We start from the raw sequence: 13482 nt of genomic DNA, 5'->3' as shown, positions 1-13482 counted from the left end.
ATTTTCAGAAGTTCCTAGCAAAAACAAACACTGCTTCCGGGCGCTGTTGCACTCTATATCCCATGAAAACACTTTTGTCAATGAGTTTGAATCTGTTTCTAACAGGAGGTGCTTTCAAACAGCAAATTTTTACGTTGAGGACAACATTTCACCCCGAGTCATATCGGCTCCTTCACCAGCTCTTCTGCTAGCTACAGGTAACAAAAGCTACACTCGGATTCAGACAAATATATCCAATATAATATTTTCTTTAATTCCGTTTCAGTTTTTTTTAATTATTATTAGATTCATTCATTAATTTTTTTTTTCTTATTTGTAGAGAACAATGAAGCTCTTCCTGTAAAGGAATTTGTGAAACATGTTGCTGATCTCCACTCAAATCACACATTCTCCAAAGAATTTGAGGTACTTTCGTAGTACTTTGTAGTAAGTTTTGTAAGCTTTTCTACATTTTAAGTACATTTAAGCATTGAACCTAAATATGCCACTTAAATATTACATAAATGTCATAATGTCATGGATGTGAGTGTCATGGAGTATAAATACAGCATGTGAAGGGATGATATGTGTGAGGGAGTACTGTTTCACATACAGTACGGCACAGACTGTTTGACTGTTTTGGCTGCATGGGCACCTGCACAGATAGTCTTTAGCATGAAAACACATTCAAGCCTTATATACCTGCACTGGCAAAGCTCTGTTTGTCTGGACTTTCATTGTTGTGCTCTTCTGCATTCTCACCCCCTCCCTTATTAGATCTTGAAAGAGTCTTACGAGGTAAGACACATTCTCCCTTTGTTTTTATTTGTGTCTTCGTCTATTTTATTCTTTTGTGCAGATGTTGTTGTCTTATCTTACTGGTCATTGTATTGACATGTCAGTGTTGCTCTTTGCATGGGTGCACTGCATTCACATTGTGTCAGAACTACTGTCATTACAAGATGGAGATCCTATTCGGGAGAGGTTCATTGAAATGATTTGTTTCCGTGGCAACGCTCATAACATCAAAACAGATCCATGTGTGGCTATGTTGAAGATGACAGAAAATTACATTACATTACATTCCAGTACATGCATTACGACATTAATTCACCTCTATATACTCTTGTAAAAGGATAAAAAAAAAAAATAAAAAAAATAAGTGCACCAGCTAACACTGGCGATGAAGCAATGGCAAATCAAATAGAAACATTTGTATGATGTACCAAACTACCGAGCTTTAATTGCATGATGTCACAACTATCAAATTGTAGCTTACATAAGATTCTGAGTTTACAACTTGTAATTACGGATTTGATGAAGACCTGAATGTTTTTTTTATAATTCGTAAACTCATATAATTATGGTAATTCAGAGTCAGACTTGAGGTGAAAAAACTATTAGTGTATGTGATTACATGATGTGGTGTAGTTTGTTGGTGGCTGTGGTTTGCGATGGTGTGCTTTTGTTAGTGACATGGATTAACTGTTTTTTTTTTGTTTTTTTTTTAGGAGATTCAGAGCTGCACGACAGACAACGGCATCTCTACCGACATCTCCAACCATCCAGACAATAAAAGCAAGAATAGATATATAAACATCCTGGCTTGTATGAGCCCTAATTTATATTACTCATGAACAGCAATATGAGAGGTGTACACACTTTAAAAAAAAAACATGGCTAACGAACCTCTACTTTTCTGTACTCTCAGATGATCACAGTCGAGTCAAACTCTCGCAAAACTGTGACAAAGATGGCAAGACTGGGGACTACATTAATGCCAACTATGTGGATGTAAGTTTACGCTAGATTTGTTGTTGACTCAAATTTGATATTTCCTGAATGGTGAAATTATGTTTTGCTGCCTTCAAATGTGTCTACGACATAATGTTTTTTTTTTGTTTTTTTTGAGTGAATCTCATGAAAACATGTCCATGTGCCATTTCACCCCAAAATCAAAAGAAGAAAAATGTAAAACTATACTTTGAATTGGGGCCTGGGTAGCTCAGTGGTAAAATACGCTGGCTACCACCCCTGGAGTTCGCTAGTTCGAATCCCAGGGCGTGCTGAGTGATTCCAGCCAGGTCTCCTAAGCAACCAAATTGGCCCGGTTGCTAGGGAGGGTAGAGTCACATGGGGTAACCTCCTCGTGGTCGCTATAATGTGGTACGTTCTCAGTGGGGCGCATGGTGAATTGAGCGTGGTTGCCGCGGTGGATGGCGTGAAGCCTCCACACGCGCTATGTCTCCGTGGCAACGCGCTCAACAAGCCAGTGATAAGATGCGCGGGTTGACTGTCTCAGATGCAGAGGCAACTGGGATTCGTCCTCCGCCACCCAGACGGAGGCGAATCACTATGCGACCACGAGGACTTAGAGCGCATTGGGAATTGGGTATTCCAAATTGGGGGAGAAAAAGGGGAAACCCCCCCCCCCCCCAAAAAAAACCTATACTTTGAATTGGTATTCGAATTCCTATGACTATTAAGATTGTGCACAATTGCCTCACAATTTTAACACATCCGTCTGTTTTACTTTTGAGTTTTTTGTTTTTTTCATTATTCCCAATAGTGATTCTCATTAGATTCTAATTTCTGTAATGCAGTAATTTTAAATGCATTACAGTAAAAAACTGTAATACAATGATGTTTTATTTAAATTTGCATACATTAAAGACAGCACTTTCAAAAAATAAATTCCCAATGCACTCTAAATCCTCGTGGTGGCGTAGTGATTCGCCTCAATCCGGGTGGCGGAGGACGAATCTCAGTTGCCTCCGCGTCTGAGACCGTCAATCTGCGCATCTTATCACGTGGCTTGTTTAGCGCGTTACCGTGGAGACGTAGCGCATGTGGAGGCCCACGCTATTCTCCGCGGCATCCATGCACAACTTACCACGTGCCCCGCCAAGAGCGAGAACCACATTATAGCGACCACGAGGAGGTTACCCCATGTGACTCTACCCTCCCTAGCAACCGGGCCAATTTGGTTGCTTAGGAGACCTGGCTGGAGTCACTCAGCACGCCCTGGATTCAAACTTGCGACTCCAGGGGTGGTAGTCAAGTACTTTCAAAATGAACGTACTTTATAAATTAAAGACAGAACTACATTGTGTACTTGTATTTTATTAACATACTACAATACAACAAAATACAGTAATTTGCATTGAGGTAATGAGAGATGGGAGGGCAGCAATGATCAAAATGAACATAATCATAATTTGTGAATGAATATATTTAGGGCTACAATCAGCCAAAAGCATATATAGCTGCTCAGGGTCCACTGAAGGCCAGTCTGGAAGACTTCTGGAAGATGATATGGGAACAGAACGTTGCTGTCATTGTCATGATCACCAACCTGGTGGAGAAGGGTCGGGTAAGACTGAAAATTGTTCCATAACATATTTCATTTGTGAATTACATAATTGGTTACCAGAAAATATATGTTTTAAATAACAGTAACACTTTATAACAACTACACGGTATAAAGTATTTGTAAAGCATTTGTTTATTATTAATACATTATTTATACATTGTTTTTCCTACATTGTTAATATATTAATAGTATGTTATTCACTTATATTTTCTGTTGCAAATGATTTATTATTGTTTAATGCATTATTTATAAGCAGTTATTAATGGTTTTTTCATCTTTAGTAAACAATTTAAACATACCTAACTAATGGTTTTCAATTTATGCAAACCAGTGGTAAAGAAGTGTTTATGAGAACATTAAGAAGGTATAAATCCTTAATTAATAAATAAATAAATAATTAATACATTTATATACAGTATGTAATGAATTGGACGTATGAATGCTTAATCAAAAGAATATTCTGGGTTCAATACAAATTAAGCTCAATCGACAGCATTTGTGGCATAATTACCACAAAAAAATAATTTCGAATCTCGAAAATAGCTAAAATCTGGGTTACAGTGGGGCACTTACAATGGAAGTGAATGGGCCAAATCCGTAAACGTTAAAATGCTCAATGTTTCAAAAGTATAACCACAAGACATAAACAATATGCATGTTAACATTATTTTAGTGTGATAAAATCGCTTACTAACTCTGTGTACAGTAATATCCAGTTTTACAACTTTATTGCCATGACAACGTAACGACGTAAACACTAAAACCCCAAAATGGTAGGGGGCCTGGGTTGCTCAGCGAGTATTGTCGTGAGTTCGAATCCAGGTTGTGCTGAGTGACTCCATCCAGGTCTCCTAAGCAAACAAATTGGCCGGTTGCTAGGGAGGGTAAAGTCACATGGGTTAACCTCCTCGTGGTCGCAATTAGTGGTTCTCATGCTCAATGGGGCGCGTGGTAAGTTGTGTGTGGATCGCAGAGAGTAGCATGAGCCTCCACATGCTGTGAGTCTCCACAGTGTCATGCACAACGAGCCACGTGATAAGATGTGTGGATTGAAGCGAATGGCAACTGAGACTTGTCCTCCGCCACCCGGATTGAGGTGAGTAACCTCGCCACCACGAGGACCTACTAAGTAGTGGGAATGGGGCATTCCAAATTGGGAGAAAAAAGGATAAAAAAATTAAATAAAAACAAAATGACTGTAAAAACGATGATTTAAACAACTTTACAGCACAAATAATACACAAGTTTTAACAGAAGAATTAATGTAAGTGCTTAATTAAAATTACAAGCTTAACATTTCTGCCATTAAACTCTCCAAAACTTGGCCCCATTCACTTCCATTATCTAATTCATACACATACTGTATATCCAGTTCATTGCATAAATAATTTCTTTATTAACTATGAATTTATGCCTTTATGTTCTCAAACACTTTTTTACCACTGGTTTGCATCAACTAAAATACATCAGTTAGGTATGAAAAATAAGTTGTTTACTGTGGATGAAAAACCATTATCAAACTGCTAACATGTGAACTTATCAAACATTCATAAAACGTTTGCTACAGTGAACATAAATGAATAACATACTATTTGTATGCAGCCTATTAATGAAAGTACTGTATGACAATCTTGGAACAATAATTTATAAATGATCAATTAACTATAAAGCAATATTTTACAAATACTTTATACAGTGTAGTTATTATTAAGTGTTACTGAAACAACAACTATTGAGTGATGTAATGAGATTACCATATGCTTGTATATCCAACAGAGGAAATGTGATCAGTATTGGCCCCTGGAGAATCAAGAAGACTATGGATGCTTTATTGTCACTCTGAAGAGCACTAAAACTCTTGCCTACTACACCCAAAGAACATTCACGTTGAGGAACGTTAGCATTAAGAAGGTGAATAGACACATCAAACACCAAAGTTACCTGAAATCATTAAAGATATTGTCTGTCCTCAACATGTGCATATTCATGTGTTTCCTCAATGTCAGGGTTCACAGAAGGGTTGCAGTCAGGAGAGGACAGTGCTTCAGTTTCATTACACTCAGTGGCCTGATATGGGCGTCCCAGAACACTCACTTCCTGTGCTCTCGTTTGTGCGGGCGTCCTCACAGGCCAGGACTGCTGAAATGGGGCCAGTGGTCGTACACTGCAGGTAGACACTATTCACATCATCATTTACATTTGCACCAGAAGGCTTTCTGTGTCACCTTACCACAATTTATGAAGTTATTGTCGTTAAGTAAGAGTTTCTAACAAGAGACGGACAACAAGACATTGTAATTTGATTGTGTGCATTGGTGATTTACAGTGCTGGTGTAGGAAGAACAGGCACCTACATTGTGATTGACAGCATGTTGAAACAGATAAAGGAAGAAGGTACCGTGAACATCATGGGGTTTCTCAAACACATTCGTACTCAAAGGAACTACCTGGTACAGACAGAGGTAAATTTTAATCCTTAAAATTGTATTTGCATCACTATTACTATTGCTCATACTCTTGTCTATAACACTACACATTGTGCTACAAACATGAATGATAACTCAAACCATGCGGCTTGTTGTTGAGAGGTGTAGTATGAATTTCCTAAGCAATCAGACTTGCGATTTTCACCCGGCGGATGATAAAATGTGCAAACAAATCCCATAGACTTACATTGAAGAAGGGACCCGAGTTATATCTAGAGACCAGAATATCATAGCGACTTTTAACTTGGTTTAGTAAGAAACCACCTAGCAACCACCCGAAACACCCTAGCAACCGCTTAGCAACGTGCTAAAAAAGACTCTGAACACCTTAGCATTGGGTCGGCAAGTACCACTCATCACATTTTCCTCAAAAAATGTAAAACTACTGGTACTGTTGTAATTCATTTTCATGATATGTAATATGTGTAACTGGGACCCTGTAATGTAGAATGTGACCAACTTTTCTTCTATGAAATATCTGCAAAGCCCTTAACAAACCCATAATATTGGTGTATTCTGACATTGTTTTTATTAACAGGAGCAGTATGTCTTCATCCATGATGCTTTAGTGGAGGCTATCAGTAGTAAAGAGACACTGGTATCATCTAGTCACATTCACACCTATGTATCTGATCTACTCACACCTGGACCGACAGGCAAAACCAGCCTGGAAAAACAGTTTAAGGTGAGACCAAATAAACTTTTATTGGGCTTCACATTTATTCTTTCATGGCCCTGTTTACCTCAATTGTAACTGTATTTTTCAATTGCTTAAAAATCATATTATAACATGGATAGATGACTGTTTCTCTTTGACCTTAGAAATGAATTAGATGGAGATGACATGGTGTGGAGATCACATTTGAAATTATATATACATTGCAAATGAATGATTTGATATGTTATTACATGGGAAAGTTTCAAAGTAATTATGATAAAAAAAATTAAAAAAAATTTAATTGATCCCCTTTTGTTGCTTTAGCTGGTGACTCAGATTTGTGCAAAACAGAGTGACTACACTGTGGCTTTAAATGAGCTCAACACATCAAAGAACAGGATGTCTTGTCTTATGCCTGGTGAGTAGTTCAGGGTCACTTCGTTTCGGCTGTTGTATCTCAGAGTTCTTGTGTGTATTAAAAGCTCTTTGTTATCAGTGAGCTGACTGATTCATTTCTCATTTTGTAAACTGCAATGGATGATCTTTATCCTCGCATCTGCTCCTTTTTGTGCTGCAGTGGAGAGGTCAAGGGTCAGTCTTTCCACAGGACCCGGAGAATCATCACACTACATCAATGCCTCTTATATAATGGTAAGATTCTTGTGGGATTGCTCTGAATTGGTAGTAGTTAGATTCTCGTGTAATATGTCTGTGTTGATTACAGGGATACTATCAGAGCCGTGAGTTCATCATCACACAGAATCCTCTGCTTAACACTGTGCAAGACTTCTGGAGAATGATCTGGGATCATAACGCACAGATCATCGTTTCACTACCAGAAGCACAGCGCTTGGTAATCACACACTCACACTCACACACATTCATACTTGCAAAAAAATGTACGATTTTAGACTCTAAGCATCTCATTTCCTGACCTTCACAGTCCAGAGAGGGAGAGTGTGTGTATTGGCCTAAGAAAGACCAGCCAATCAGCTATGAGACCTTTACTGTGACCTTCAGGGGAGAGGACCAAGTGTGCCTGTCCAATGAGGAATCCCTGGTGGTACAAGACTTCATTCTGGAAGCCTTAAAGGTGAGAGAACTTCTCTTTTAACTTCTTCAGCTTTAATTCAGTCAGGATTTACTTCAACTGGGTGAATCTCATGAAACCTGTCAAGAACATGCTCTGTGGTCATATTGGTCATAAGTCGTTATTTTAAAAAGTTTATTAAAACTTCTAAAATATATATTTATATATATTTGAGAGTAATCTCATTGATGTAATGGAAGAAGAAAAACCTCATTCCAACTGCTGTAATGCGAAAATGAGGAAAATAGATTTTTTTTAACTAAGAACAATTTACCCCCAATTCACATTACTGTAATAATACAAAAATTAAAAATTAATATTTTAATTGTGGTGATACGAAATTGAGGCAGAAAAACTCTTTAATGAAGCACAATTTATCTTTAATTTATATTTTAACTCCCAAGTCTCAGTACTGTAATGCAAAAAAAAAAAAAAATCTAATTTTAACAGTTACAATGTAAAAATGAGGAAAAAACATTTCTTTAATTAAGCAAAATTTATTTCCCAATTTTCAGTACTGTAATGTGCAAAAATATAATTAAATCTGCTATAATGTGAAATTTAGAAAAATACTATATATATTTTCTTTTAATTGAGCACAAGATATTGCTCAATTTTCAGTACTATACTGTTCAAAAAATCCAATTACACCTGCTATAGTGGAGAAAAAAATATATTTATTTTTTTCTTTTAAAAGGTACATTTTAACTTCCAGTTCTCATTACTGTAATGCAAAACAAAACAAAAAAAAAAAAAAAAAAAAAAAAACAAAAAAAAAACAAAAAAAAAAAATATATATATATATATATATATATATATATATATATATATATATATATATATATATATATATATATATTCTTATTATCTTTAAACACAAATATTTTTTTTTTCGATTAAACATTACTGGCAATTTATCTCCCAATTTTCAGGACTGTAATGTGTAAAAAAAAATCTAATTCTAACTGTTATAATGTAAAAATGAGAAAAAAATATTTTTATAAGGCACATTTTTACTCCCAATTCTTATTACTGTAATGCAAAAAAAAAAAACAAAAAAAAAAATCATTCTGTCTGCTTTAATGCGAATTTGAGAAAGAAATCTTTAATTAAGCTCAATTTATCTCCTAATTTTCAGTACTGTAATGTGTAAAAAACTCTAATTCTCTCTGCTATAATGTAAAAATGAGAACAAATGTATTTTAACTCCCAACTGTAATTACTGTAATGCAAAAAAATAAATAAATAAAATAAAAATCACTTTCTATCTGCTATAATACAAAAAATAGAAAGTAATCTTTAAGCTCAATCTCCCTAACTTTTTTTTTTTTTTTTTTTTTTTTAATTGTAAAGTATTTATAAAACATAGCAGTATTTGTTGTACTGTCTTTAATTTATGTTGTTTAAATGTAGAAAAAATCTGTTTGGGGGAAAACTTAGTAGTCTTGAAAATAATGTCACATTGCAAAAACCGTAATGCTCCTTTAAAAAAAAAAGGTTTTCTTATATTAACCCATCCGGGTTGAATTGGAACTGGATGCGTTTTCATGTTTAAAATTGGAGAGAAAAATCGAAAACATTTTACAGATGATTTTAATATTTGAGCAAGCGGTCTTTGTACTGTGCATTGCATCTAATTTACAAAAGTTTGAGAAGAATAACAGAAATATGAAGATCTGATTATCTTTGTGGCTGTTTGTAACAGGATGACTATGTGCTGGAGGTTCGGCAGTATCAGGCCCCTCGCTGGCCGAACCCTGACAGTCCCATCAGCAACAGCTTTGAGCTCATCAACGTAATCAGAGAAGAAAGCTCCCGCCGAGAGGGACCAGTCATCATTCATGATGGGTAGTCTTTCATTTCAAGTCCAAATACTTTCTTTGTTTACATTATTAGGATATCAGTAGTCACTTTGCAGCTTATTCTGGCCAAGAACTGTCCACAGAGACTGAAGGAGACTGTGAATCAGATTATTTCTGTATGACGCCAAGACTCAGTGACTGATGCAGAATAAAGTGTCATTACGCTGTGTCTGGACAGGTCTGGAGGAGCGGGTGCAGGTATACTTTGTGCTTTGACCACCCTGGTTAACCAGCTGGAGGAGGATAACCATGTGGACGTCTATCAGACAGCAAGAATGATAAACCTCATGAGGCCTGGAGTTTTCAATGATATTGTAAGAAGACTGTAATACAGTATTAAATACCAAATGTTTTGTTGATTTGTGCATGATTATTGTAAGTCTGGATATGATGATGTGAATCTCTTCTGTGCGTCCAGGAACAGTATCAGTTCCTCTACAAATCGATCTTGAGTTTGGTGAGCACCAAGGAGGATGAGAAGGCCCTTCACTACTCTGAAAACAATGGTACCGTCCCGGCCAGCGCCTCGGAAAGCCTCGAGTCTCTCATGTAGCTATAGAGACACAGTCACCTTTCATGCAAGGAATTGTACTTTGAATCAAGAGAACATACTGTAGATTTGTATTGAAACCCTTCTTAGGTCTCTTCATGGACTTTGTGGGTACAGGATATAATTTGTTTTTAATTGTGCCTTTTTGTTACCTTTGTACTTAAAATGCTTTCATATAATATTGTTGTAACTAATGCCAAAATTTCTACTTTTTGGAAAACAGCGACTGCTGTATTGCTGGTGATGTTGTAGGTTTCATTTGACATAACTGTTAAAGAAATATTTATATGTAGCAGGGCAAAAGATTTCATACTGTATCTATTTTGAGGGTTAAAAATAGATATAAAATACATTCTTGAATGTAATATCGACTCTTAGCACACTCCCCGACACAGAACAAAGAGGTGCGATTCTAACATGTAAAAAACCAACAGACCAAAATACAATACATTTACATGGCTATGTATTTTTTATTTTTTTTTACTATGGTAGCAATTGAGTGTTTATATATAATTTTAGTCGATACATGCAGCAACTTCAATTCTCATACACTTCGTGTTTGTAACGCTTCATTGAGCGGCAGGAAATCTTAATGCATCCTTCTTGATCCCCGGTGAGTCTTGATTCCATAATTCATACCATCTGTTCAGTGATTTTCATCTCCATTTTTTATTTAAACTTTGTTGTTTTAGCTCTGTCATTAGCCATTAACACAAGACGTACTTAGAGACCAGGAAATAAATAAAAAAATAAAAATAAACTAACTGGATTTTCACCGTCTCTGTGGTATCAAGGCAAAGCTTTAGCAATGTTACTTAATTTCTTGTCTTATTTCAAACTGTTTGTCACTTCCAAACAATTGCTTAACTGTACCATATGTGCAGAACAATGTAAAAACAATACTCAATATTTTGCTTTAGTCATATTTCCTTATTTGCATTCTATAGATACATGGTGTTCAGCTTGAAATGGATTTTTCCAATGGAGCTAATAGTAAAGCCTGTTTACATGCACAGCAATAACGCCCCAAAATCTGACAAAGCAAGAAAACCGTGTTTACATGAGATTTGAATTAATCAAGTTACTCTGCTTCTGATGTCAAACAGTGCAATGGCATGCACACAACACTTGCGTAAGCCTACATTATATAAGCCGGTAAGAACACCGGTAAAGGGTGTTTACATGCAACGTGAAATCAATGTGATGAGCAAAAATCAACTTTTGTTGATCGGTTTATTCACAATCTGTTTATGACCTTACACTGATAAAGGAAAGCTGTTTATTGCCAGCTTACTAATTTTCTTATTTTTTCACATATCCCAGCTAAGCTGGGGTCAGAGTGTAGGGTCAGCCATGATATGGCACCCCTGGAGCGGATAGGGTCAAGGGCCTTGCTCAGGGGCCCAACAGTGGCATCTTGGCAGTACTGGGGCTTGAACCCCTGACCTTCTGATCAGTAACCCAGAGCCTTATCTGCTGAGCCACCACTGCTCCCTTGGTGTAAGAAAAGAACTTGTCTTCTCAAATCAACCTTTGCAGAGCAAACGCATTTTCAATTGTTTCTCAAGTCCTTTATAATCATGTACACAAGAGATATTTCACATCTTTTATAAGATTTAAGCAGCAGCTGTTCAAAAAAACCCAAACGCACAACTTAAATTGACAGTTTTTATTCATTTCTTGATATAAATATAATATAAATCTACATGAACACCACGAGGACTTCAGATTGGCCACTTCCACTGGTTCGCTGGCGCTTCCTCTACAAGCGGTTCCCATGGTTTCCATTCGGTCATCTTCCTGGACAATGACAGCTCTGCTTCAGCCTGTAACGGCATGAGACGGACAGAATCCTGGCTGAATTATAGCACACAGTTCAAATGTTTCCTACAGAGAACTCATTTTCCATAAACTCACTCGGTTATTGTCAATTACAGTAATGTTCCAGAAGTTTTGGGATTAATGTTTTCTCACCTGCGCAATGACCTCCTCTATCTGTCCACTGTTGATTTTCTTTTCAAGCTTTTCTACATCAGGCTCCTATACAGAACAAAGTGACATAAATACAAATATATACACTTATTAGATTTGAATGGGGTTTGGAGTGCATGCAGCATTATGATGGAGATTTCTTACAGATTTGACATGATTGAATCTCTCATTGACAAGTTGTTCAGTATATTTTCTGTAGGCAGCATCCTGAGGCATTGTCTGAAGACTGCCCAGGATCTTTGCGTAGAGAATCCGAAGGCGCTTTAAGGAGGAGGGGAAATAAAATGTAAAGAAAATTAAATACCACAAATGTCAATTTATTTCAGGGACATATCTCATTCGACAATAATTACGCAATGCAATGAAAATCAACTTAAAAACAAGTTTGTATCTGCAAATAAATTAATCTACTGATACAAAATAGCGACAAGCAAATAAATAAAATAATATTGACCCTCACCTCATGTGGATTGTGGGAGACAGCAAGTCCAACCAATCCTGTTGTCTAAACAAAAGCAAAACAAAAAACGTACACATTATGCATGCTCATATATATGAAAGGTATTATCTAACTAAATCGTCAAAACAAAGTATGCAGCAATGACATTAAACATTTGACCCGCACACCTCATCCCGTACAAAGCATGCATGCAGAGCGTGCATTTATGAAATGTAAAGCTCCAAATAGATATGAAATGATCAAACAAATTATTTATATCATTGTAAATGAATTGACAGCAGGACGATTATGAATTTAGACCTTTATGCATTAGTCATCGTAACCTTACAACACAATAGCAACCAAAACAACACGATGACTGCATTTAAATACATGTAAACGCGAAATACAAGCGTAGAGAAACGTTTTAAAACTCTACAGTATTTTAGTGGCGTGCATAATTTCTGCAAGAATATCAGCGATCATATAAAAATATATCCGTGACCTCCGCACGTACCTTCTTGATCAAACCAGCCATTTCTCTCGCTGTAATTGAGTGACGTAACTTCCGTCGCTTGAGTATGACGCATTTTGTAGTCTTTTTTTCTCTCTCTCTCTAACTTATACGCCTTACACATTACGTAAGAAATAAAAATAGCCTTGTAAGAATAGTTCTGGATTTGTCATATTTCAGTCGAAGAAAGAAGGAAATGTTTGTAAAAGAAAAGATGGATTTTTGTGATATTGGTCGCAGCAGTGAAATTCACGATAATCACCACAGGGGGGCGTCGTTCAGGTAACAAATTCATACCAGGAATGAAAAAATAGAAATAAAAATGTAATACATAATACGAGTATGTTCGGAATAGCATTACTATTTCTGTAGTATATAGATACTGCACTTTGTTTTTTTGTTTTTTGGAGTGATCTAAAAGAAACTGCCATAGAATAAGTTGCCACAGTGTAATACATCAAGTTACCACAAGAGGGCAGTTAAGTTTCTCTGAAACTAGGCATGTATTTATTTTAACAAATCAGAATAGAACAAAATCA

The 13482-nt window shown here is 36.3% G+C and overlaps 2 protein-coding genes across 4 annotated transcripts in view; one reads left to right on the top strand and one right to left on the bottom strand.

Moving 5' to 3' along the window:
- The window catches only part of LOC127436897 (receptor-type tyrosine-protein phosphatase zeta-like), a 51606-nt gene extending 40848 nt beyond the window's left edge, over window positions 1–10758 (top strand). For 2 of the 3 annotated variants that reach the window (XM_051691388.1, XM_051691389.1), the window contains 17 exons: window positions 106–197; window positions 320–405; window positions 757–777; window positions 1491–1587; window positions 1691–1773; window positions 3218–3352; window positions 5129–5263; window positions 5359–5522; window positions 5679–5814; window positions 6377–6523; window positions 6821–6914; window positions 7074–7147; window positions 7221–7349; window positions 7440–7589; window positions 9292–9434; window positions 9627–9762; window positions 9867–10758. In XM_051691388.1, coding sequence (XP_051547348.1) covers window positions 106–197; window positions 320–405; window positions 757–777; window positions 1491–1587; window positions 1691–1773; window positions 3218–3352; window positions 5129–5263; window positions 5359–5522; window positions 5679–5814; window positions 6377–6523; window positions 6821–6914; window positions 7074–7147; window positions 7221–7349; window positions 7440–7589; window positions 9292–9434; window positions 9627–9762; window positions 9867–10001 — 1957 coding nt within the window. In that variant the 3' untranslated portion in view covers window positions 10002–10758. The remainder of the gene's footprint in view (window positions 1–105; window positions 198–319; window positions 406–756; window positions 778–1490; window positions 1588–1690; window positions 1774–3217; window positions 3353–5128; window positions 5264–5358; window positions 5523–5678; window positions 5815–6376; window positions 6524–6820; window positions 6915–7073; window positions 7148–7220; window positions 7350–7439; window positions 7590–9291; window positions 9435–9626; window positions 9763–9866) is intronic. The other variant, XM_051691390.1, reaches the window with a different exon arrangement.
- An 894-nt stretch (window positions 10759–11652) lies between these two features.
- On the bottom strand, window positions 11653–13007 carry ndufa5 (NADH:ubiquinone oxidoreductase subunit A5). Its single transcript, XM_051691025.1, has 5 exons — window positions 12947–13007; window positions 12451–12495; window positions 12135–12251; window positions 11973–12038; window positions 11653–11824 (listed from the first exon to the last, which is right to left on the bottom strand). The coding sequence occupies exons 1-5, from the start codon at window positions 12965–12967 to the stop codon at window positions 11723–11725; spliced, it is 351 nt and encodes a 116-aa protein (XP_051546985.1). The 5' UTR covers window positions 12968–13007; the 3' UTR covers window positions 11653–11722.
- Between the last annotated feature and the right edge of the window lie 475 nt (window positions 13008–13482).

The sequence above is a fragment of the Myxocyprinus asiaticus genome, chromosome 47 (assembly GCF_019703515.2).
Source record: "Myxocyprinus asiaticus isolate MX2 ecotype Aquarium Trade chromosome 47, UBuf_Myxa_2, whole genome shotgun sequence".
Lineage (NCBI taxonomy): Eukaryota > Metazoa > Chordata > Actinopteri > Cypriniformes > Catostomidae > Myxocyprinus > Myxocyprinus asiaticus.
Note: the sequence above shows the minus strand (reverse complement) of the source record. Positions and strands in the feature narration are given on the sequence as shown.

Bases quoted from the DNA above. Each gene is read 5' to 3' on its own strand.
- ndufa5 (XM_051691025.1), bottom strand. From the start codon at position 12,967: ATGGCTGGTTTGATCAAGAAG. The intron at 12,496-12,946 runs GTACGTGCGGAG...GCTTTTGTTTAG, and splicing joins TGGCTGGTTTGATCAAGAAG to ACAACAGGATTGGTTGGACT. The intron at 11,825-11,972 runs GTGAGAAAACAT...ATGCCGTTACAG, and splicing joins TAGAGGAGGTCATTGCGCAG to GCTGAAGCAGAGCTGTCATT.